Source organism: Aedes aegypti, chromosome 2 (genome assembly GCF_002204515.2).
Source record: "Aedes aegypti strain LVP_AGWG chromosome 2, AaegL5.0 Primary Assembly, whole genome shotgun sequence".
Lineage (NCBI taxonomy): Eukaryota > Metazoa > Arthropoda > Insecta > Diptera > Culicidae > Aedes > Aedes aegypti.
The window spans coordinates 235,072,151-235,099,443 of NC_035108.1; the positions used below are offsets into that span (position 1 = coordinate 235,072,151).

The following is a 27,293-nucleotide window of genomic DNA, read 5'->3' on the forward strand; positions in this document are numbered from 1 at the left end:
TATTTCGAGAAGCTTCGTTATATCTGAGCGACTTTGTTATACCGTAATCCGGGGCAATTTGATCACTGGGGTGAATTTGATCAGATCGGTACCAAAACACATTTCCTCCCAAGGGTGCTGAAGGTTTCGTTGGCACCACATCAATTTCATGATTTCTAGCTTATAGATGTCTAATGATGATTTTGAACTACACTAAAGTTTTTTTTTACGCGGTTCTTTTTTGCACGTTTTATTTTTACACGGCTTTTATTACACGCCTTTCGGAATTTACACGGTTTTTTTTCCACGGAATTCGGATTTTTTTTTCTTATTTACACAGAATTCGGAATTAACACGGCTTTTTTCATATTTACACGGATTTCAAAATTAACACTGTACTTTTTACACGGATTCCAGAATCATCACGGTTTATTTTTACACAAATCCCGGAATTAGCACGGTTTTTTTTTGCGCGGAAGTTTTTGCACGGCACGGGAGACCGTGTAAAAAAGACCTTAGTGTATTTCATTTTTATTAGAGTCAGTTTTTCATAGAAATATTTCCACTTTTTGAAGGTGTAAGCAATACAGTTGGAAATGTCGATGATAAACAATCCACTGGTGTAATGTCTACATGTCGACTTTTAATGTTTAAAATGCTGCGTAAGCTTTATTATGAACTACTGAACTCATTTTTGATATCATACAGCATTGCAAGTATAGTTGTTTACTAATAAATCCGTTTACTCTCAAATAATGTGCTTATTTCAAGGGAAATTGCCTACATTTAGGCGTATTAGGCAGATTTTCAAAGTTTAATTCTGCAATAAAATGATCAAACACTCGAGTTTTTAGAATTTTGACATCATTTTCAGATTTAGGAGACCCAAATTTAGAAGATAGGGAAATTTTTTATTCTTAGATTTGCTTTGTTATATGGTGATCAATTTCGCCCCAGTGTATCATTTTTAATTTTTGATATTGAAACTATTTTTATGTTATGGTGAATATTATTTCATGAAAATTCGATTACATAAACTGATAAAGATCAATGGAGTACTGGTTTTGTCGAAATTTATTTGACAATATTTGAATTCCGAAGGATAACACAACAGAAAATTGTAAAATAGTGATCAATTTGCCCCCGGATTACGGTATGAAATTTGTGCTAGGTCATACAGTACGTATGAATGAATTTGTTTTTTTTTTTATTGCCGATATGGTAAATGAGCAGGCTATCACTAATTATAATGGAAATATTATTAACTTAAGTATATGAAATTTGAATAGAAACTAAAAATCTGATTTCTGCTGTGGTCGATTAATAAAAGGGTCAAAACCAAGTTCTTATATTTACGTTACAACATGTAAAAATCTGAAATTTTGCTGCCTATCCAAAAGTAGTGATATTTGACATGAGTAAATCTTAAATAAAATATATTTATTTTATTTACAAGTACCTGAAAAGCTATGATTTCGTGAAGTTACCTTATGTGAAGAGAAAAACTAGTGATTTTTTTAGAATTTTACTATTTTGTCAAATGTTTTCTTGCTCAGCCAAATAAAGTTTCAAACAAAAAATATTGTGAAACATCTTAGATACAATGTACTTGACCTCACACCATTGAAGAATTTTGATCGAAACATTCATTACTAGTTAAGTTCCAGCAAACACAAAAGTAGGGCATGTGCTGGCTAGATAAGAATTGATTTTCTAAAATGTAAAATTTCAACGTAAACTATTATCCTGTCAAACTAATTTCTTCCAGGCAGCGTTTGAAATGCTCCAAAGAAAAAAACATAAACATATTTGTTTGTTTAAAAAAAAATTCTAGTTATCAAATTCGTGCCCATACTTTCTGGGACATCTTATACATTTGCAAATCATCAATGAATGCTTTTAGGCTGCCAGTATTTAAAAGCATTGCGTATAAGTATCAGGACAGCATAAACAATATCTTCTGATATACTGTTCTCACTGCAATTGGTACACTCTGTATTATATACCGGCTGCATGAAACAGAATTGAAATCTTTCCATTGATGTCTACGCAGCATTGCTTTTGTGTGTCATTCAAGTGGCGGAGAGTGCCATTTTACCAATTATACTAATTTACTATAACCGCATCATACTACCCCCATTCATTTGCCGAACAGAAGACACTCTCCATGACGTGTGCATGCACACTTTCAGTTGTCCATCTGTTTAGCAGCGAGTCATAAGCTGATACCTACACTTTTAATAATTCTCGCTTCTTTTTTTCTCCAAAGCCGTACAACGGTGCGTAGTTGAGTTATACCACATTAATTTCAATAACATGTACCGTAATCCGGGGTAACATTGATCAGTTTTTAAGATATTTCATAAATATTTAATTCAAAAATGCAAACGTTCTGAGTTTTATATTTTTAAAACAAGTACTGCCACCCATAGCTCGTGACTATATACTGTATTTTATTTTTTGAAAGATTTAAGCATGTTTATAAAAATGTTTTATGTGATTTTTTCTTTAAGCTGATATGGGGTAACATTGATCATCCATGTAAACAACGTTCGATAATATTGAAAATGCCGTTACTTACTTAAATCACGGCCCCTGAATCCGAATCTGATATTCAAACGCTTACATCTCATTTACTTTTTGAATTATTTTAAAATTAAAAACACCTCGAACAGTGGAATACGCCTGTCGTGTATGTGGGAATTTCCCGGATATAATGGAAACGACGCGATTTACTTCGAACCGTTAATTACTTTTATTTAAAACAAGAACGAATAATGCGCATTTGATACGGACCAATCATGGTGCAAAACTGAGGGAAAAACTTCTTACATCTAGATCCGTGATCTAGATCAAATTGAAATACACTGATGTAAAACGTTAAATGAAAATTACCAATCTCATATGCAACATTTCTTCCTCCCTATGGAGAGAATTTCAAAGGCGGGCGGCGCTGTCTTTCCGAACGGCGAAGCATAGGAGGATCGATGTGTCTTGTCTGCAGTTCCGGAGTGCCACACGGAGTTGAAAAACGTGCGTCCGGAGATCCTAACATAACTGCAGAACCATCACTAGCTGTTGAGGGTGACCGGTTTGATGACGTCATAACTTCACCATAGTAACGCACTCGTCGCTGCACCACACCTTTATATTCGGATGACTTTGATTCCTGTTGTTGAGTAGGCGAAGTGGGTGAAGTGGGTGGCTCGTTGTTTTGGTCGCTGTCATGGAAACGCTGAATTTGGTCTACGTGTCGTTTTACGAGTTTTCCGTGATAATCGATTCTGTAGTGCAAATCTCCCAGTTGTTCAGCAATAGTTCCAGGAATCCACTTGCTCAACCGTGCATTTCCAGATAGAAAATATATCTTCTGTCCTTGAATGAAGCTTCGGAACGTCGGGCTAAAGTTTGATTGTTGCTTCTCCGTGATTCTCGTGCCTGCATCTAGTGGTCGGACCAAATCCAAGCGTGTTCGGATGTTGCGCCCCAGGAATAGTTTTGCAGGAGACTCGGCTGTTTCCGAATGGGTCGCTTTTCGGTACTGGCGAAGAAACTCGTTGATGTTCGTTTTTAGTGTGCTTCTGGTTGTTCCCATGGATTTCAGGGCCTGTTTCACGGTTTGGACGTATCGCTCAGCCTGACCGTTAGTGGCCGGATGGTAGGGTGCAGACAGCTTGTGATATTTAACTCCACTCATCTGAAGGAAGTGCTTGAACTCCGCAGCGGTAAACTGTGGACCGTTGTCCGACACTAGTGTTGTGGGTGCTCCGTAAGTCGAGAAAAGTTCATCGAGGATGGCGATCGTTGCAGGGGTAGTTGACGAAGAAGTGACTTTAACTTCGACCCACTTACTGTAGGCATCCACGATAATAAGGAGCATCATATCCGCTACCGGGCCCGCATAATCGACATGAATGCGCTCCCACGGGCCTTTTGGATACTCCCAATGATGTCGGTTGAATTTAGGTGGTGCAGGGGATTCTCGAGCACAGTCACTACAAGAACGAACAGCTACTTCGATGTCAGAATCGATTCCTGGCCAGTAGACGAAGGACCTGGCAAGGCTTTTCATTTTCACGACTCCCAGATGAGCAACATGTAAATCGGTCAATATCGATTGTCTTAGCGATGGTGGGATGACTACTCTGTGCTCGAAGTGCAGGCAATTTGCAGCTAGGGTGTACTTGTTTTCCGGAGACTTGTAGCCACACTGGGAGAGGTCACGACCCGTTTCCAGCGTTTGCACGATTTTTCCTAGATGGTCATCCTTACGCGTTTCTCGTGCAATATGTTCTGCTCGCACAGGCAGTTGCTGAATTTGGTGTAGAACAAATCCATCGAATTCGTCCTCAATGCTTCCTTCTTCTTGCATACCCAGCATGTTTATCCCCGATGATGTAGTTTTGCTTGGTATACGAGAGCAATAATCGGCATTCGTATGCTGCTTTGTTGGCTTATACACGATGTTGAAGTCAAAATGTGCTAGGTAATCCGCGTAATTCGCCATGCGGCTGATGCACAACGTAGGAAGCGATTTATCGGGATGCAGAATCTGTGAGAGCGGCTTGTGATCCGTTACCAGAGTGAACTTTCTGGCGTACAGGTAGTGGAAAAATTTCTTAACCGCCCACACTATAGCTAGAGCTTCCTTGTCTATTTGGGGATAGCGTTGTTCCGTACTAGACATGGTGGTGCTAGCAAAAGCAATTGGTCGTTCTAACCCGTTGCTCAAGCGGTGTGACAGCACGGCACCCAGACCCGTCTTGCTTGCATCAGTGGCGAGCACCAATGGTAGTGCTGGGTCATACTGCATTAACACTTGGGGTGATGTTAAAACTGCTTTCAAGTCCCGGTAGGCCTTGTCGGCCTCGGGGGTCCATTGAAACGAGTCGGAAAGAAGCATGTCGCGTAGACTCCTTGCTCTTTCAGATAGATTCGGTATGAATGCGCTGTAATAAGTGGCCTTACCTAGGAATAGTTGCAGTTCTTCTGGTGTTGTAGGTCGCGGCGCATCCCGGATGGCTTCAACGTGCTTGTCCGATTTGTGTAATCCATGGCGATCGATCTTGTGGCCCAAACAATCGAGCGATGACGTTGCAAAAACACATTTAGTTCGGTTCAGGCGAAGTCCGTTCAGCCTCAACCTATCTAGTGTAACCGATAGCGCTTGTAGAAGGCTGTCGAAGTCCTTGGCGAACACAATTATGTCGTCATAGAAACTAACGACGACGTCATCCATTCCTTGGAGAACTGATTCCATACGGCGTTGCCAAATTGCGGGGATGTTTGCTGCTCCGTATACGGCTCGAGTGGGACGGATGAGCCCGTGTGTAGCTGTGTTGAGGGTCAATACATGGCTGAATTCCTCATCGATTGGAAGATGAGTATAGGCGTCTGTCACGTCCAGATGACAAAACATCGTAGCGCCGTTCATCTTGTTGAATATGGACTCAATTTTTGGTATGGGGTGTTCATCTACTATCATTCTTGGGTTGACGGTTGGCTTGTAGTTCCCGGTGATCCGCAAGTCTCCGTTTTTCTTAACTACTATGTGGGTGGGGGATGACCACTCAGAATACTCCACCTTCTCGAAAAAACCAGACGCCAGTTTCTTGTCTATTTCAGCTGCGTATCGCTCGCGTAGTGCATGTGGTACATCACGAGCCTTGACAAATACCGGGCATGCATCGGGTTTTAGATGCACCTTGGCTGGAGGACCTACCAACTTCCCTGGGACTTCGCTGAACATTTCTTCAAAGCCACCTAGCAGCGCCGAAAGACGAGTAGCTTGATCCGGTGTAATTTCAGAACTGGTGATTGTATTGACCGGCACCTCTGTTGCAAACAATCGATTGAGATTGATTTGCTCAACGAATTGGGAAATCCACTCGCGTCCGAAGAGTGAATCTGACTCGCCGGCTACTACATACAAGTTCAACCGACGATTTGTGGCTCCGATGGTAACATTAACCGGGATACGCCCTAAGCATTCGATGGGGTGCCCGGTGTAGCTCGAAAACCGCCTGTCGGTTTTCTGTAGTGCGAAGTTCGGCTTGATCAACCTTAATTTGGATTCGGCGATTATGCCGCAGGGTGCACCGGTATCGAGTTCCATGCGTAGGGAACGACCGTCGATTTTGACGTCGATCATTTTCTTTCCGGTGGATGTTATGTCGTGGACTTGACTCAGTGACTGCACGATGTCGATTTCCGGTGAGGGCGACTCTTGTGACTCCACCTGATCAGCTGATGAGTCCCGAGCGGATAGCTTTCTTGAACGGCACACTTTCGCAATGTGCCCCTTGATGTTGCAGTTATGACATCTGACGTCCCGAAAACGGCACTGACTGCGTAAGTGTTGTCCACCGCAGCCTTTACAGGGCCCCACTTCGTTGTCGGGCTGGATGTTGGTTCGCTGTTCTCCATGGACATTCTTCGGATGGTTGAACGTCGACTTCCTTCTTGTCCTCAAGCTTTCGTACCCAAGTCTGTTGGTTTCCTCTGGCGCCGAAGACGTCGCACCAGTATTCACTTCCCGCGCCGTGTTGCGGGTTGCTTCAAGCGTGTATGCTATCTCGTAAGCTTCCTTGAAAGTAGCTGGCTTCTTCGCTATGATCTCGTCGCACATCTCACGAGCTTCCAGACCGTGGAGGAGTTGTTCGATCAACATCCGGTCCAAAAAATCTTCATACTCACAATCCGCAGCTCCTTGCCGCAGCCGGAGAACAAATTGAGCCACTGATTCGCCGGTTTGCTGGACGATCTGCCGGAACTTAACACTTTCCACGTATTTGTTCTTCTTCCGGTCGAAATGATTGACCAGCGTAGTTTGCAGCACTTTAAAATCAATGGTAGCTGGATCCTGTGGGCTTACCAAGAATTTCAGAGCATTGTTCAGCTCCGCTCCCATATGGACTCTCGCATAATTGGCGTACTGAACCTGTGGAATTTGACTCAGTTCCAAGGCCCACTTGAACCGACTGAAGTAGTCGGCAACGGATGATCCGTCAGATGGCCGGTACTCTGACATTGAGAAAGTGGGAATTTTCGGTGTGGGAGCGGCAGCGTCATTCGCTTGATTTTGGGCTCCAGCGTTAACTTGTTGAATGGCATTACCAATCGATGCCTGGAGCGCCTCAGCAATCATGGCGGAGAGCTGGCCTAGCAGTTCAGCGTTTACATTCGCCATTTTGTATTTCGGGAAGAAGTTCACGGTTTTAGAGAACTACCGCGACGCGAATCCACGATCCCACTTCTGACACCTATTTGTCGTGTATGTGGGAATTTCCCGGATATAATGGAAACGACGCGATTTACTTCGAACCGTTAATTACTTTTATTTAAAACAAGAACGAATAATGCGCATTTGATACGGACCAATCATGGTGCAAAACTGAGGGAAAAACTTCTTACATCTAGATCCGTGATCTAGATCAAATTGAAATGCACTGATGTAAAACGTTAAATGAAAATTACCAATCTCATATGCAACAACGCCTAAAGGTAGGCAATTTCCTAAGGGATTTCTACATTCTTAACAGTAATTCGTTAATGTTGCTTAATTGAACATACTTATAAAATTTTTGACAGCGGAATCGTTTTTGGCGATGCCATTTTTAATAAGAACCGCATTTTCCTTGCTCAAATCACTTGCAGAACTTATGTGAGACATGAATCTTCGGTAGTGTAATCGTTAACCATTAAAATAATTGTTTCGCAAACTTGACAAATTTACGCATAAAGTTAACGCAATTTTTGCAAAAATCCTAATTTTTAATAGCTCATCAATATAAGAAAGAGAAGCAACATTCATGGTTTGGAAATGTTTCATCAATAAATGATGATACCAACTTATTACGAGATGAGTCATTCCGATCAATGTTACCCCGCTGATCAATGATACCCCGGATTACGGTACTATACTTCAGTGATATGTCATGTAATCCAAGTCTATGAGTTTACGTGACATATAACACAAAGTTACATAGCTTCAAACATAAATTCACATGGTTTTTCGTTTTATTGCATTATGAAGTTTATATGACGTATATTCTTCATTATTTTTAAAAGTGAATAACTGAGCTTGAGAGGATGGCACATTCCTCATAAAGTCTTTTCGCAGACGATTGCCAAATTTGAGATTACACAAAAAGCAGTTCCATAAAAAACAGCTAACCAAATTGTCGAAAATACACAAATTGCACTTACAAAAACAACCTTCGATTTCTGAATATGCAAGTAGGACTGATACAATGGTATTCGCCACAGTACCTGTATTCTCCACACCAGAATATATAACGTTTCACATTGCCTGTAGGTAAACATTAGGGCTTCAGGACATTTCGTCGAATGACGTTTGGTCGAATAACATTTGGTTGAAAGTACATTTAGTCGAAAGGACATTTTAAAACATTTATTTTGTTCGAATGACGTTTAGTTGAACGAAAATTAGGTTGAAAGCTTTCAAATGGTTTATTGATAGATCATTTGGTAAAATTATTATTGTTTTCTAAGGTTTGCAAAGTTGGTAAGATGACGTATTCTTTTGAGTAATCCGGATCATTAAGGTGAAACATCTCGGAATCCAAAGATGGCCGGCACAATGGCCGACTTGTGCCCCTACTCACGTTTTCAAAGGCACTAAACTGCAGAAATAGTTGGAAAACGTTTCTGATCTTCTTATTTTAAGCTTTCAGCTAGTGCACAAAGCCAAAATAAGAAGGGCACGGTTGTTGGATGCTTTTTTCGTTAGATTTGTGCCTTTGAAGTTTAAGTGCAACCTTATTGGTTGACTGCAAACCTTAACTGATATTGAACAAAATATGGAACATTTTATGTGGTCTTATTTTGATATTTCATACATATTTTGTTTTGTAATTTGAAGTTATGTAATTTCAATGATTATTCAAATGAACTTTTTAGAAGATTTTTTCCACATTGACTGAATTTTTTTGCTCTAGTGAATTTATGATTCTTTGAAAATATCATCACTCTTTGAAAAACTGCTCAACAAGTTTTTATTTTTAACTCAACTATGTGAACATAATTATTTACAGTCGAAGCTCGTTATAACGACAACTTTTATAGTGACAAAAGCTCTCTATAGCGACATTTTTCGGTCCCTTGAAAACTATATTGAAGTTATAACTGTTCTCTATAGTGACAATTCCCTATTACGACGGTCCCTTGCGATGTCGTTATAACAAGCCTCGACTGTATTATTCTTTCGAAATGTCATCGTTCTTCGTAATGAACTGCTGATCTCCATCTAATGGAAGAACTCGGAGAGATTGCTCGGTACTTTATTTTTTTGAATTCTGGGTCATGCCGCCTACGGACGTGGGTAAGATTTTTGAATGCGGAAATCAGAATTAAAACGGCAGGAAAAAATTGCTTTAAGGAAAACTTTTATGGTAAAGTGAATAATAGGTATCGGTAGCTCAACTTATGGCCAACTGACTTATTGTGACTTCCAGTTTAATAACATTCCTCAAGCAAATATATGGCTTTGCTGACAGTGTTGATGACCTCGAGTGAATAACCGAGTTTGCAATAGAAGCTAAGAATTGTGCTAATTCTATGTATCGGGTAAGGGAAGACAAATTGACTGAGGAGACAAAAGTTGGCTTGCTTCCATTCAGGATCAGCTTATCTCGAATCGCAGAATATGCCTGACCGAAAAAGCAGCATGAAACATTAAAGAGGTTGATTAGAATGTTAGGAGAGCGTCCATCAAATTGTTGTTAGCAAATTAACAAAATTTTGCCAATCGCATGGAGATTGTTGATAAAATGACTGTTACTTTTTCGATTGTACAATCACTCTTGTAATAGCGACAAAATGCTATTCTCGACGATAGTTAGACTAAACGTAAAAATTTGTTTCCATACTATTTAGACCGTTTAGTCAGTTCGACCAAACGTCATTCGACTTAATGTCATTAGACCAAATGCCATAGATTCCACCTACCATACACGCTTTCTCCTTTTTCAATGACTTAATTACTGTGTATTAACGTCAAAATGACACTCTGTAAAATAATCTGAAAAAATCCCTATTCGGCTAAATTTTCGGCTAACATTCCTTTCAACCATGCTTCTCAAAGAATTTAATTCTTTTCGACCAAATGTCTATCCGACGAAATGTCCATTCGACCAAATGTACTTTCGAATAAATGTCATTCGACTAAATGTCATTCGACTAAATGTCATTTGACCAAATGTCACAGATTCAAACATTAGAGTTCTTCATTTGAAAACAGTCTTCGGTAAATTGGCAGCTGATGAATGTATCTAACAGTATCAGCGTAGCTCTAACCATCACGAGCACATGGACGAACACTATGTCCGACTGAATGAATTGCTTGCCTTTTCCATAATAATTCCTATACAAACTTTTAATGGCTTATGTTGTCTCAGTGTTTATCCAAATGAGCTCAAATTCTGGGAGGACGCTCAGAATTTTATCTCGATTCGAATGAGCGGTGTGAAGCAAAAACGATTTTTTAACCACCCTAGTAAACATAAATCGTTAAGTGGTCAATCAACCACTTTAAAATAATGTGCCAACATTAATACAATCCTTTAAATTCGGCTACCTTTGCACACTATTTTGCCATAGTGTTCCAAAATTTGCCACTTCCTATTGGAAATAAAGCTAAGAGGCGAATTAAAGAACCGGAATTTTTAAAAAGGAGAGTAATGGCAAAGGTATTTTAGTATTCACCACCCCAGTTATATATATATACAAAATTAAAGGTATTTCCCCGCTAAACATGCATTGAAAGCTTTCGTTAACCATATGGATCTAGATATGGATAAAACTCAATTCTTCTGATCGATTAAAAAAATGTTTTCATTAGGGAGGCGAATATTGGTGCATCTATCCTATGAAGTTTTATTCAATTTATTTTTCCATACTTTGGAATTAATTTATAAGGTTTTCTGCGAAACGATGTGATTCTCAAAAGGTTTGAAAACCGTATTTTAATAGGCTATTTTACCAACGATTGAAACACCACGAACAAATCCGTTCCAAGGCTGTTCATAGTATGAAAATCCCGTATGTTCATTAATCAACTCCTCTACCAGTACCGTCGTTGGGGGTGACAATGGGTCAAAAAGGGATATGTACGATTTATTTATTGAATAACTATCGCAATTTAACTCCAATAAACTACAAATTTGGTGTGTATGTACTTTGATGGGAAATTAACAACTGTTCAAAAAATTATAGAAAAATATTTATTCACAGCGGCACCACAAGTGAATGTAAAATGACCCAATCTCACCTTATAGAGGGGGTGACATTGGGTCACTGTAATTGAAATAACTTGTTTTTGAGAAAATGATTGCAAAACCATTCACATCTAAAAAATATTGATGAAATACGTTGCAAACAAGACGAAAAGACATCTAATATGTTTTACAAGTATAAGTAGGCTTTTAAAAGTACGATCGTACCAACAAATTTTAGAGCTATGAGAAAAAATATGTAAACCCACCATTTATCGTCAAGTTTACATACATTTTCTTGTTTTTCCCTCAAATTGTCTTCAAAGTCTCATATCCATTGCCATAAAGCCTAATCAGTTTCCCCAAAGGTGTACTGAAACAGTGATTATTTTAAATCATCGCAAATAGTTAAATTTCGGTGCAACATTTCACGATCAAAACATTTCAGGCAGATGTTAACATCATAATCCCGGTATTTAAGCGATCATGTGTTCATCCATGAGATGTTTCTATAATATAAAAACACTGATAAATAATGAAATTCCAAAAAAAAATCCGTTTGATAAAATTTTACGATGTTGTTGCGCACGAAACACAGTTGCTGGTTTGAAAAGTTGTCAAAATGCGTTGCATTGTTGTTCAATGCACGGAATATTCAAGTAGACTAGTTTGATGTTTCAGAGTTGCTGTATTTAGAAAGAATAAACACATCTCAATGAAAAAAGAGAACACCCGGCACCGCAAAATGTAAAAAAGTGGACTTGCAATTTCATTTATTATCGATCTTGCTTGACCCAATCTCACCCCCATTAAGGATGTTTTAGACACCGTACCGAAAAGAATCAAATTTTTGTGGAAAAATCAAATAGATTCCGGAAACTACGTGTGAAATGTAATGAAAAGACTTTCAGTCTTCTACTAATATAACGATAGTGGTTAAAGTACATGCGTGATACTTTGAACAGGAGAAATTTAATGTTGTAAATTTTATCTAGTTTCAACATACAAGTTTATTGATATAGTAAACAGAAAACTACTATTTCTAAAAATGTATATTGTGATGAATTACGTGTAATAATATGTTTCCTAACATATGAATTAATAATTTTAGTAATATCAGCGTTATTAGCTGAAATATTTCATAAATCATATTTTTCCGTTTTGACCCAATCTCACCCCCTAGGCCCATTGTCACCCCCATCGACGGTAGTATCATTTTTTAGAACAAAAAATAATATTTGATTTGCAATAACTTTTTTGTTTTTCGGTTTTTTTAATCCATTTTTTTTTTCTAGTTCTCGAAAAAACTTCTACTTTCAAAATCTAAGCCGGTTTTGATCATTGTTCATATGGATCCGGAGTAGCCATAACCCACGTCATTATCTTAGGCTAAAGAATTTTTATCGCAAACATCAAATTGTAATTTTCAAATTTCTCTGAAACAACTTGAACGATTTGCATATGTTTTTCAGAGGATTTCCATACGAGAATAATTTCCTTGGTAAATTTATTTAAAAAAAATTGTACCCAAAGAAATATTGCATGTAGTATGCCGGTCCCCCCATAAACTTCGAAATATCTTCAAATCCAGATCACAAATTATCAATACCGACACAGCTTCTAAAAATAGAAGAGTTTTTGTTTTGGGAACTTGTGAATGTTTCAAAAAAATCAAGATATAAAAAAGCTATCGCGACTTGAATATTATTTGTGGTAAGAAAAATTAAGCTGCCGATAGAGAGGTTAAAGAAAAAGTCTACATTAGACTCTGCTTTCCAGCTCTCTGTTATCTATTTGTTCGAATGAAATTTATAGACATCAGAAATTTGTAATTCACGATTACGTTATATCGGCGCTATCCTGTATCAAGAGTGACAAAACCAATTGAATGAAGTTTGTCGTATTTGTACGATTTTATGATGAACAAAACGGTAAACTAGAATCCGGCGCAGCGTCATGTGTGGGTTGTTCGGATCAAACTGAGAGAGACGAACCGTATAATCAAGACAAATCACTGCATAATTCTGTGATAATGTATCAACATTTGCGTTCACATATGTGTGACAGCTAGCAGAAGTGAACGAGAGCAGCAAAAGGCAAAAGTTAATGAGCTTAATGCATTCTATTTTATCTTCGTTTCTTCCACAGATGCCTCGGACTGAAGTCGCCTTTCATCCAGTTCCGGTCGGAGTTCGAGGTGCTCTCGAATAACAGCATATCATTGAACCTCACAGAAATACGACACAAGCTGAAAAGTGTACAAAATTTGGACCACTTCATTCGTCCAGTGGATAATGGACGAAAGGATGATGGCAAGAGACAGCTTCTCTCTGGTTCTGGACAATCTTCATCGACTGGTGTGGTCAATACGCTTCCTAGCAACATGACGATTACATTTCTGACCACAACACCACCGTCGTTCGTGAATCATTTCGAAATAACGACAGAGAATGGCTATTCGAACGATATAGACGTAGAGAGAAAAAGCTTTAGCGAACATATGATATCTGATGATAGCAGTAAAAAGGAAAGAAAATACATCATACCACTAGCACTGAAGACTTCCTCCAATGAGAAGGAAAAAACGTCGTCCGTATTTCATGGATCATCGACCAATATTGACGACCTGAAACGCCACATTTTGATGCTCCAAAATCTGACTCAGTCTGATAAAAACTTTCAGAGTAAATTTGTGGTTTTCCCTTCGTTACAGAAGAATGGAACGGAATCATCAACCATCACTGCAGTACCAGCCACGACAAGTGTTCCTACGACAACTACAACTTTTCGTCCTCCTTTCCATCAAATGCCAGTGCTGCAAATTAGGGAAGATCAAAGTGCGGTTAAAGCGTTCCCTGAAAAGTTCACACGACTGCGTCCAACGATCAATATGCCTCGACAAATCCTGCCCAACTCTCAGGATATATTGTCCGATAATAAAGACGACATGTTCAAAATGGAAAAAATTACAATAGTCCCGCAGGTTTTTTTACAAAATGACCAAACTCCGGATTCCACGACAGATGAAGAAAATAATAACAATAATTACGGCCACAATAACGACCGAAAGAAAGAGATCAAAGGAAATGACGGAGAGAGTATCAAGAATAAAAAACCTTCGCCGCCCGTCCATCATGGTACCGGTCTCAGCAGAGAAGGGACAGCAGAAGAGATAAGTAATAAATCTCCTCTGTCGGCCACAATACTACCACCAGCTTGGAAACTCGGACGCAACAACAAAACCACATCGGCGGCATTGGCGTCTAGCGCGATACAAACAGCCACTGCCGCCAAAGATGCTGAATTTGATAATGCCTCTACACGTGGCACCAGCATTGTACGAGGAAACGGCAAGAAGCGGAATCGGAAAAATAAAAAGCCATCCGAACAACCAATTAACTCCAATCCGGTTCATGATATCCACGTTGGTGTAACGAACCAAAGCTCAAACAAGACCAAAGCCGGCAGAAAAGGTGCTAAACGGCTTCAAAGACTTCAGCAGAAAGCATTTATGTTGCAGCAATTAACATCCAGCTCATCGACTGTTGCGTCTCCTCCTGCAACGACTGCTGCCAGCTTCAATCGAAAACTTTCGCGTTTCCGCCGAGCCGAACGAATCACGAACAAAGCTATGCGATCTCAGCTGGAGCATACTTACGCCAAAGATAGTACAATAGTTCCAATATACGGATCAATTAACGGGTCCAGTGTAAGTGCCATAACCGGTCTAGGTAGTAGAAGTGTTAGTGATAAAAATACCACAGTTTTTTCAATTGATAGCAACAATAGTAATGGTGGCAATCACAGTGAAAAAGATATAATCAGTCTAAACCCGGACCTATGCTACAAAGTGACCGGCTTAAGTGGAGGACAACAGAAACTCTGCGCTCAACATACAAGCGTCATGCCGGCCATAAGCCGCGGAGCAAGAGCCGCTATTCAGGTAATTTACAAAATATGTTATTAGAAAACTATAATGGACAAGTTTAACACTCAATCTATCTTATTTGACTCTACAAAAATCGATTAGGGTATCCCCGAGCAAGTGCTGAAAAAAATGTAGTTAAGGCAAATTGTTCCATATAATTTCAAAATACAAATAAACTTACAGCAGCATATTAGCTGATGTTTGCACGAATGAGAAGTAATGGTTACACATCATTGAAAACTTTAGAAGAAAATCTGAAAAAATGGGTTATTATTCGCAGTTACCTCGCTCTGTCAGGCAAGTGAGACCAATTCAATTTAAATATATTAAAATCATCGTCAAAATATTGATTGTTGCTATTATACGGAATCATACATAAAGCATTGGACGAAAACCATTTCAAGCATACAAATTTAAAACCACACGCTTGTGTTGAAAAAAGTTAAGCAATCATATAAAGCAAAAATATAACAGCTGAAAAAGAAATCAACAATCCAACAGTAAATGGAAAATGAAACATCAAGTTCTTTATGTACATCAATATTTGCTACAACAATAACAGCTTTAGCTTTTCAATTAGCTATATTATCTAAAAGTGATATTTAAATATTTTTTCAACTAGTGAGAATTCTTAAACGAATTTGCTCAAAACCCATCGAATATTTATGTTTCGAAAATAAGAAAAAATACTTAAAAGGAGGAGCAAAAAGGATTTGCAGAAACAAATTCTTCTGAATTCATGAGAATGTGTTCAACTTTCTGAATATTTTTTTTATCTTTTTTCAATAAATAGCTAAAAAGTTTGTACAAACTGTGTGCAGCTACTTAGCTAAGAAATTCAATTAGGCGCTGTGATCATCTTTTAATTTAATGTTAAATCTTTTATCTTATTTCTATTCCTTAGTCAATTTTATCTGCGCAAGTTTTCAAAAATACATGTTTTAAATTTTCTTTTCAAACTCAGTGCAATTGATTTTTTCATAATTTCACCCATAATTTATCCATCTTTACACGCGTAATGAGTTAATTAATTTAGCACCTCCTGTTCACCAGTTTCGAACAGCTTGATTTGTTACATGATATCTGTGTTAGTTTTGCACTAGTTTCTCAAAATACATTCATTTTTAATGGATTTCATCGATTATGGTATTAAACATGCAATAATAATAAGTAGAATGAAGATTCAGAACAATACGTAAAATATGTAATTTTTCATCATATATGGAAGAAGTTTCCCGCTGCTAGGTGCTGACTAAGTAAAATTCATATTGCTTTTGTAAATGTTGCTGATGCATTGAATTAGCAATATCATCCTATTCTTGAAATGATCAATGTAAAAATTTACAGAATTCGAGACATTTCCATATTGTGTCCGGTATTGGGAACCACCTTTTAAGGTTACTCAATTTGGTACTAAAATACAAAATCAAAATGCAATGTCAAAACTCGTATTTATATTTTCAAATTCATTTTTGTACGCTGCAAAAATGATAATATTTATAATAAATGTGCAACTAGATTGCATTAAACCAATCATTATTGAATTTTGAATTTATCGGCTTAGGTGTCCGATACTGGGGGATACGTCTATTGGTATAAAATCTATCTCTATTTCAGGTTGCATGTGATTGTGGTGCTGGAATAATATCAATACTGCTTTGGTTAAATCGATACGCGAAAATTCCTTCTGGATTAATTCTTTCAGCATTTTTTTGGCAGAATAATGTTAAGAGAAAGTATTATAATTTTTGATATTTTTTTACAGTATTCTGTGATAAAGTTACAATTATTCTGTCCCATCAAGAATTCTTACAAATGAGTTGTTTTATGAATGTTTTTTAAAATTGCAGCAATAATATTTCACACTTTCTTAACAAAATCTACCAGATTTTGAGAATGGGTTTCTTTGTAATAAAATAATATTAACAAATTGTTGGTTCGAGTTTTTTCAGTTACTTTTTGTCTGTTCATCAAGTTTGGCTGAAAAATTATTTTTATGATTTTAAGAAATGATCCCGCAAATTCTGAATATCTCATGTTTGTATTATATATTTTATTTTATTTTTTTTTTCTATTTTTTCTCTAAATTTAACGAGATTTTTAGTCCTGGGCGCGTTCATTTCGGGACCAACAGCTTTACTTTCCTTCCAAAGCAATTTATCACTATAACTTTTTATGTCAAAAGACTGTATCGAAAAGCAGGCAGGATCAAACATGTCGCGCGTCGGTCTCGTAAGTGAAAAAGTGGCGTGATCGGTGAGTACGGTTGGAGAAAGTGAAAAAGTGCCGCGATCGGTTAGTTCTGTTTGATCTTTCGACCTTGACACTTGCTTTTGCTGGAGCGAGCGACGAGGGCAGGATCAAACATGTCGCGCGTCGGTCTCGTAAGTGAAAAAGTGGCGTGATCGGTGAGTTCGGTTGGAGTAAGTGAAAAAGTGCCGCGATCGGTTCTGTTCTGTTTGATCTTTCGACCTTGACGCTTGCTCCTAAGCAGTGCGTCAAGAAAGCCCGAGCAGTTTCTTTTTTTTTTCCTTTTCGGGTCGCGCGCCTATTTTTTTTTTCTGAGTGCTTTTTTATAGCCGAGCAAACTAGTAAAGCTGAAAGTGGATTGTGGCTGCTCAGTCAAGGATAACGGATCAATTGGTGAGCTCGTTTCATGCTACTATTTCTAATCTATAAAATATGTATGACTGCACATTCAATCGTTACAATGGTGGGATGTAAATATGATTTTTCAACAAACTATGGATGGTTCGTCACTGTGAGTGTCGACACAAACTCTGATTCATGATTTATTTATGTTTAACATTTTTTTTTCAGAACACCTCTTATGTACCTTTATTTTTGTAATTAAAAAAAAAAACTTTGAATGGTTCGACACTACAAGTGTAGACTTGCAAAAGTTTAACTTTATTTAACAAACTTTGGATGGTTCGCCACTGTAAGTGTCGGCATAAGAATAAGAGTGTTCTATGATGTCCCAACCAATCGAGTTTTTTGTTTCTTTTCAAATGAGTAAAATATAATAATACATGCTTTCGTCCTGACCGCTGTAGGAATGTTACATTTAGGTATTTGTTCAACAAACTTTGAATGGTTCGTCACCTCAAGTGTCGGCATAATTTTCCTCTACATAGAAATTGTTCATATCAAATGAAAATATTATATTTACGTATAAGCATGTATATATCTCACAAATCATTGTTTATCATGGTCTAATCGCTTATCAAAGTGAATCCTGTGACCCAACGATCCTCCCCATTAAAAAACATCCCTCCCAGTGACCTTTGTGGAGATGCAGAGGCAAACACGGTCTCCAAATAGCAAAGGTTACACACTAACATTCCTTCCCCCAATCCCACCTGACTGCAAGGACGTGGCCGGCGCCGTTATTGACCCTGTATAAATAGAGGCACTGAATTATGCACACTGAAGAAGATTCTGGCCAATCCCAGCCGAACTTCTAGTTGATTCTTTGTGCATTTTCACTGACTTCGGTCAATCACGGAATAGCAACCATTGATATGTGTAGTCAGTCTAAGCTAAGCTAACGACCCTTTCGGCCTAATAACCCTTTTGGCCTAACGGCAATCGGCCTAATGACCTTCCGCCTAACGGTAGTCCGCCTAACGGGATAAACCCTATGGCCTTATTAGGATCCTGATAACTTCAAAAATCATCATAAATACAGTGTCCGTTAGATTTTGGCAACATAACAAAAATTGCTATGTAGCCTAAATTGGAAAATTATCATAGAGCAAAATGCGAAAAAAAAATGCAAAAATAGGTTGGGCAAGTTTTTTTTAAAGATTTCTGTCTCAATTCAAAGCTAATGTTATAAATGACATGGTGGTTCAAATGTTATTCAAGTAAGAACCTATCACTCCAAATATTAGAGAAATCGTTTGAGATTCGAAAAATTTATGGCGATCGGTGTTTGTATACGTGAAAATTGTTATTTTCGGTCGAACTTGCAATAAGTGAAACATAATTAAAATTAATTTTCTATGTAATGGCGTAGCTGGGCATTAGTTTTTGCATAAATGCTTTGAAACCATTTTCTGGCCCACAGCGGGGCCAATGTCCGAGCCATATATTATCTCCCAGACAAATAAGAAAATTACCTTCAATCCAAATATTCCCATTTAATCCAGCAAAATATTCCTAATCCTGCGCAAAAGTCATCAAAATTTCACGCTCTTACTTAGTTTTACGAAGAACTGCTTTTTTTATTAAAAAAATATAAAAGCCTCTGGCGATGATGGAATTTTTTACATTCTCATCAAGAAACTTCCAGAAAGTAATTTATCGTTCTTAGTTGATATATTTAACAAATGTTTTCAGCTTGTATATTTTCCTGACAAATTTACTAATTTTAAAAACAGTCAAAAATCCTGCAGAAGCAGCTAGATATCGTCCAATTAGTTTGCTTTCCTCCATCAAAAGATCATTTTGAACAGAATGATAGTCCACATAAATAAAAATTTTTGCCAATGAACAGTTCGGATCCCGACATGAACATTCGACCACTCACCAACTTTTACGTGATACAAATTTGTTACCTTCCAACAAAGCTGAAGGCTTTTCTAGTGCTCTTTCCAGCCAAACACAATGTACATATAACGAAATCACCTTTTGCGTTATGCGATGCTTATATGTGTAAAAATGTCGTCAGTAGGCCTTTTGCGTACAAAAGTGGAGGCGATATACACTCCCGTGCATAAGTTTGGGTTCACCCCTTAATAAACATACAAAAGTGTTCAGTCCATATCTCTAGGATTACACGTCCAATTGGAACAATCTAAGCCGCATTCGAAAGGAAAAGAGTTATTCTTACTTTGTCTGTAGTTTTCCAGAAATGGTAGTGTTTGGTCCGTTGAATCTGTTGCTTGCTTCTTTGTGGGCGAGCGACAGAATCCGGATCAATTGTGTCCGGCTCGCGTTGCGCTGGTGAAAAAACGAAGTGAGCGAGTGAAAAACGAAACGCGTCAGTAGTGTTTGGTCCGTTGAATCTGTTGCTTGCTCCTTTGTGGGCGAGCGACGGAATCCGGATCAATTGTGGTTGGTTTGCGTAGTAATCGCACTATCGGTATCGATCATCCGTGTAAATGTATTCATTTCAAATTATATCTTTATCGTTCACCAAAACGAATCCTTTCCCATATCCAAAATCCCAGTGTTTTCTTGTGGAAGTGCAGAGGACTCCTCGGCTTCTGTAAAGCAAGTTACACGTCAACATTTCCCTCCCATCCTCAAATTGACCTGCATTCGGACGCAGCCGGCGCCGGTATTGTTTGTTGCAATAATGAGAGCACCAGTACTTACACATTGAAGATGCTACTGATCCCGAGTAATGTCTGTTGGTTCCCTGTGTAAGTACAGCTGTTCTTGCAATAACGGAGTAGCAACTGCGGGCGGTCAATCATGCTCATGCTCATGCTCATGCTCAAAAGACTGTATCGAAAAGCAATTAGAAACATTTTCAACTATCCCAGAAAACGTGAATCGATCTTACAAACTTTATTATTGTTCTGAGTGATTTGAGATCTTTTGAGGCATTGTGCAAACAATATGCTGCAAAGCATATCCAAAAATTAAAAACATCAATTTTGCGGTTTTTAAGAACAATGAACTTCAAATTTTCATTTGAAAATTTCGTTTATATTTTTTTACCGTGCATACTTTTTTAAATACTTTAGTATATAGGTTTTGATCAAACAATAAACAATTCAGCTACGATTCACTCAATCAAAATAAAATATTTCTGGAATGGAGAATCACGAAATATGTTTGAAAAGGGCCTATTTTACTTATTTTATTTGAAAATTTTATATAAATATGAGTATATCTCGAAATTGATGCAAACTAGAAAAAATTTACTTAAGTACTTTTCGATTGCAATTTTTCTGTACTTAAAATAAAAAAAAATCGAAACTGCGTTTCTGGAGAAAATCGATTTTAAAATTTTGTTTTTGAAATAAAAAATAATCTGTAACTTTTTTTACCGTGCATATTTTTCTCCATATAGTCCTAAGCAATACCTACAACTTTGTAGAAGATCTCAAATCGATCGGACAAACCGTTTTCGAGTTACAGTTTTTTAAAGATTTGCTATGCATTTTCCGATACGCCCTTCTAAAAAATAAGGCGAGGTTCAAAATGGCGGTCTGAAGGTGCAAAATGGCATTTTTGGTCATAAAGAATCTGTATGCAAAATCTCAGGTGATTCAAAAAATACAAAAATTAAATTTAAAAAAAAAATCGTCATGTTCGGTGCAATTGCTCTATACAAAATACACCACGGTAGTAAATTTCTATAACTTGTCATAATATTTTGGACCAATTCTAAACAATTAGCATATGTTTTTGGCTACTCCATAGATCCAAATTTATGCCAATAATATATATATTTTTTTTTGTAAAAAAACAATTCTCAACATATTTTTTAGCATTGGAGCAGCAAACAAAACTTTAAACTAGTTGTTTATGGTAGATCTTTCAAGGAAGATCATAATTATTTGAGTTTTGCAGACCATTATGCTTTTTTCAAATAATACATTTTCTGGAAGCTTCAATTGAAAAAATTAAATCTTTTTTAGTGGTAATCATAATTGTTTTTTTTATTTGTATTATGTCTGCAAATAATCATTGAATTGTACATGGTTAAAAAATCACATGGTATACAAATTCAAAACTGATGTAGTTCGAAAATTTCAACCAATTTTTAATACACCAAATCATTTTAAAAATCTTATTGCCTTATCTTAAATAATATATAATTTTGAAGGTGAGCCAGAAATTTCGATACAAAAACATGCATTGAGCTTAGAAAACATGCATCTCGAATGTTGCTAATATATTTTCGATACAGTCCTCAATTGACTGTCTCAGGGATGAAATTCAACCCAGGTCCGTCCCAATTTTTTGTATTATTTATTTTATTACAAATATTTAAAATTCATGACAATCTTTTTAGTCTAGCAAGCCCCAGGCTGCCTAAGTAGTGTTATTCGAAAAATACGCCAAGCCATTCCCATAGGGGACGTTAGCCACAAGGAAGGACGTTCCAAGTAATACTGTTTTCATATGGTATGCCCTCTTCAACATCTAATCCAATTTCTCTCGCCATTCCCTTACGGTGCCTATTATTCTAGTTTTCATTGCTTTCTTCTCCATGCTCCCTGTTACTTCGAGCAAAATAAACCGATATGCCGGTAAACAAATTAAATACTTGAACATTAAATTTACTTCCTTCTAGTTAAGTGGTATGTTCCATAAATAATTTGCAATAAATTTTCAAGTAAGTTACCCAAAACCTACAACACATACTTTACCTTTCTATGCATGGACTCAAGATAAAATCAAAGACAAAACACTCACAATTGTATCCACCACACGCTTTAAGGTGCAAGTGAAATTAAAAACCTTACGCACACATGATCGCTTGGTTTTGCGAGTGTTTTTGTAATTACAGGAATAGATTTTTTCGAACCATATCAACATATGAATGACGGTATTAAAACAAAGCAGAAATAAACTTATGAAAACAATATCCATATGAACATTGTTATCATTACGCAAAATGTTCAATTGCCGTGGAAACACACATGCTTGCAAAACTAAGTATCGTAATCCGGGCTAAAATTGATAATTTATCTGAATATTTCTTAAAATTTGCATTTGAAAATGCAAATGTTGCAAGTTTGTGACTATATACTGTATTTTGTTTTCTGAAAGTTCAAAGCAAGTTTAAAAAAAGGTTTTAAATATTTTTTTATTCAGCTGATATGATATATCATTGACCACGCATGAAAATAACGTTCAGTAATATTGAAAATAGCATTACTTACTAAAATCATGGTCACTAAGCCGAATATGAAAGCCAAATTCTTACAAGTCATTTACTTTTTGAGTTATTTCAATATAAATTTAAAAATTTACGCATGAACACAACCAAATTTTTGCATAAACTTCAATTTTTATTAGCATATGATAAGAAGGAAAATAACCATTATTCATGCATTGGAAATATTTCATAGATTAATGTTGATACGATCTTCTGACGAGGAGGGTCATTGCGATCAATGTTGTACTCGCGTGTGCCACTATGGGCAGCTTCCATATAGGCTAGTGGCCAATATATTGCTGCCATCTCAAGTCATATATATGAGTATTTTGATACAAATGTTATTTTATGTTTAAAAAAAAACAAGATTTCAAGACAATCTTTTGGCAAGAGCCTACAGTGAAATAATGAGTTTTTACTCATATTGCATATAGGTCACTTATGCAATTAACGTCGCGAAAACCATTTAAAATATTAGAACATACATAGGGATGATGATATGAACTATTTTGCGATACACTATTTCCCTGATTTTTTTTTAACTGTTGTAATAAGAACTGTTAAAAAATATTAAGAAAAAATCAAAAAGCCCTAAATCAAATAAGTGCATGTATGTGCGGCTAAACTCTTCACGATCCTTTAGATTACATCTTTGAACGCCCTTGGAAATGAATTTTAGCATGGAACAACTTAAGACAAAAAAGTATGGGATGTTTAAAGTTTTGATAAAAAATCGATTTTTTTTTCAGTGTGGGCCTTATATATAACTGAACATATTTCATTTTATTTTTCTAAGATAGCTTTTTCAATAAGCTTTCGACCAATGTTTATAGATCCGTATAAAATATTATGATTATGGAGTATACTTTTTGCAAAACAAACCTTGGTTTTGCAAAAAAAAATCTTTTATTTGATGTTATTTGAATATATTTCAAATACCTAGTTATTACTAGATTTTGAGACATCGTCTTTTTTATGCAATTTCATTCAATTTTTCTTGATAACTAAACCTGGTATTATTGTCAAAGTAAGTTATTTGAATGACAAATCCATAACTTGGATGTATTGGTTTGACATTCAAAGGAAAAAATGATATAATTATGTTATTAACAGAGGAAAGTTTTTATCATTGTTTTCCATTAACTTTTATTTTCAACTAATTATTTATCTATGTATTTATTTAACAAAAATTGAAAAAAAACCTGAGTGATTTTCAGACTTGATATAAACTCCACTGCGATGCAAAAATGAGGCGGTTTTGACGTTTTTCTGAGGAGTAAAAACTAAACTCTAAATATTCCACACAGATCCTTAAGCGATTCGAGATAGAGTGCAAAAAAATGCTGGAACTCTCTATCTTGTTGCTATGCTCACCCTTACTCGCGCTTCAAAAAAAAAAAACTTCTGAGTGTCCCGCCCGAACAAGACAGGCCTTGGGGAGTTGTGATGGCACTCTTTTTTATGGAATTTTACTCTGTTGTGTTTTGTACTGCATCTTCCTCGCTCATTTTTCGTTGCCTCTCTGATTAACAGTTCTTCGCTGCCTCGCAAAGATGCAAAGGCAGCACGCAGCTATAGTATGTCGCCAAACTCTGATGATGTTTAGGAGTATTAGGCACAAAACCTCTTCTTTTTTTCCAAAACGTTACAATGTAAATATTCAATCGGAAGGCTCCAACGGAAATAAACCATAACAGGGCCAGAAGCTTGTGTGATTTCTGTGGTAACAACACTCTTAAAAATAATGGAAATTACTGTGGACGTAATTCATAGTATGACTGAATGACACATGATGTAAATGATAAAACGACACAAAAATGTGTATGTGAAGATGTATTGAACAAAAAATGTAATTTTACACGTTAGTGGACACGAAAACGATGTCACTGTGATCGGCATTTCCCGAATCAGACGCTATGGTATTTGAAATGTGACATAAATTCGCGTCATTCGGCTCGCTTCTTTTATGTGCATCCAAAAGACGTAAAATCACATGATTTTTTCGGAGTGTGAACATCATAAGAATAAAGGAGTGTCATCATGAAAGTATGGTTTGAATCTAAAAATAAACAAAAAAAAAACACAGGAGAAACAATGTATGAAATTTCCTTTGAAAAAATTGAATAATAATTTCAAAATAGAAGGCCAACTAGCGACATACTCACACCATTCCAGTTTTATTTATATAGATAGATAAACAACTCCTATTTAAGCAGCTTTATTAGTAACCTCTACTAGGGTGATGTATAATGAGTCCAGCATTCCTTTTATATTTCTCAATCTATGTTAATCAAGCTAACGCAACTTTTTGAGAATTTTGGAATATTTTTGCACTACATTGAAATGAAATCGTAAAATCAGAATAATATATAATTTAGGTCATTCCAAACGGAGTGCCCACAAAAAGTTTCATTTCATTTCATACCGAGTAAGGAACCTTAACTGATTTTGAACAATGCCGATCGGACGACTCTGATATAAAAAATATGCTATGAAATTCAAAACATCAAAAAGTATGAATCATCCATGTTAAAAACTTTTGTATTGCACAATTACTATATTAAGATTCCTAATTGCTATGTTTTATTTCAGGAATGCAAGCACCAATTCAAGCATCGCCGATGGAACTGCAGCACTATAGAGGACGACACCGTATTCGGACCAGTTTCAAATATAGGTTTGTAAACTTGTCCTATCAACGGACTGTGACCGTGTCTATCCTACATATCAGGTTTCTTTTCCTTCATGCCGCCTTTGAGGTTCTTTATTCTCATGAGTATACAAACCGCCAATAGAGCTAAGCTGCCTCTTACCTGCCCTACCTGCTACTGCTAATGGTCTTCGTTATAGGTGCCACTCGAATCACGGTCCATTCATCTCGGGGTATGTTGGCAGATGATTCCCCTACTCATTTTCTCCGTTTCGTGTGGCCAAAGAAAGTGTCCTTGAACCGTGCCCATAGTGTGCAGATGTGAATGTATCATAATCCTTCGTAAGTAAACTATGAATAATGAAAATTATTTGGCTCTGTGTTTTGAGTTCCCTTCTTCAAAATTAGACTTTTAGAATAATGTTGAAGAAGCCTAAATCAACAGATTCCAAAAGATGAGATTTATATGATCAATCTCAGGTCCATCCTTTTATACTTCAAGTGTTCCGATGTGTAACCACGAATAATGTCAAGCACGAAAACTTTTAACTTTTTTAAATTTTAATTGCAAACAAACTTGACAGTGGACATAGATAATGGATGTATCTACAAAGTTCATAAAAAAACATATTTTAAATATGGATCAGGCTTATGCTAAAACAAAAAAAAAAAAAGAAATGAGGAACACATTTTCAAAAAGTTTTTTTTGGAGCTACATATTTCAGCGCTGAAGAACAACCATTGAAGATTTTAGCTTCAAATAGTCCTTGTTATTTACTGAAGTCTTCTAGAAAACTCCGTTTTAATCAAATGCACTATTTTTAAGTTTTATGAGCAAATTTAGCAAAATTTTGTTGGGAAATGTCATATTCTACACCAGAACTTTGTCAAATTTTAGGATTTCAAATTTGTGGAAAGTGTAAAAAAGTTCTGGACCTTTCTTCCTAACCGGATGTCCGCGAATCGAATCCCTAGGGGGCTGTGCCGACTTTTCAAAAGGTCCGCGAAGCCCTTGCAACAAAAAGTGTAGAAAAATATATCCGTATTCGTTCACCAGATTTTCTAAACCTGTTTTTCGAAGCAATGGTGTTCAAATTCTATCTGTGCTCCTTTTTTTTTGCTATCTAGAAATAATGGTGCCCACAGAAAAAAAATAAAAGAAAAAAAACTGTTTTTTTATTATTGCTGATAATGTAATGTCAGATTCTTGAGTACTAATTTTTAAGGAAATTTAATAAATTATAAAATAAAGTTATCAACTTACAGAAATCTCCAGTGAAATTAAAAAAAACTGAATTTCTTTTCCGACTTATTATGAAATTATTTGGATTTTCCTTCTATTGTTTTTGAATGTTTATATTCGAACTATTGAAATGACATGCATTTATCTCGGAGCTATCAAAAGAGACAATACAATATACTACGCGAGTTTAAGTTTATTTACAGACTCTTCGGAATTTTTTGGCAGCTTGCTTTAAAAAATCTCTCTGAATTCATAGTGTCATTATTGACTAAGGCTTGATAAGAAATTCTTGATGGATTTTTTCGCCAACTTTGACGTATTTTTGGTAATGGGTTTTCGTTGATTGTTCTGGCATATCCGATTTTATCTAAATTGTCATATGAGCAATTCTCGCTGAGACCGGCCCACTATTT

At 36.6% G+C, this 27,293-nt stretch overlaps 1 protein-coding gene across 4 annotated transcripts in view; it reads left to right on the forward strand.

Moving 5' to 3' along the window:
• LOC5579522 (protein Wnt-5) overlaps positions 1-27,293 on the forward strand; it is a 158,458-nt gene that overhangs the window by 68,372 nt on the left and 62,793 nt on the right. For all 4 annotated transcript variants that reach the window (XM_021844490.1, XM_021844491.1, XM_021844493.1 and 1 more), the window contains exons 3-4: positions 13,362-15,156; positions 25,580-25,664. In XM_021844490.1, the coding sequence (XP_021700182.1) occupies positions 13,362-15,156; positions 25,580-25,664 (1,880 nt within the window). The remainder of the gene's footprint in view (positions 1-13,361; positions 15,157-25,579; positions 25,665-27,293) is intronic.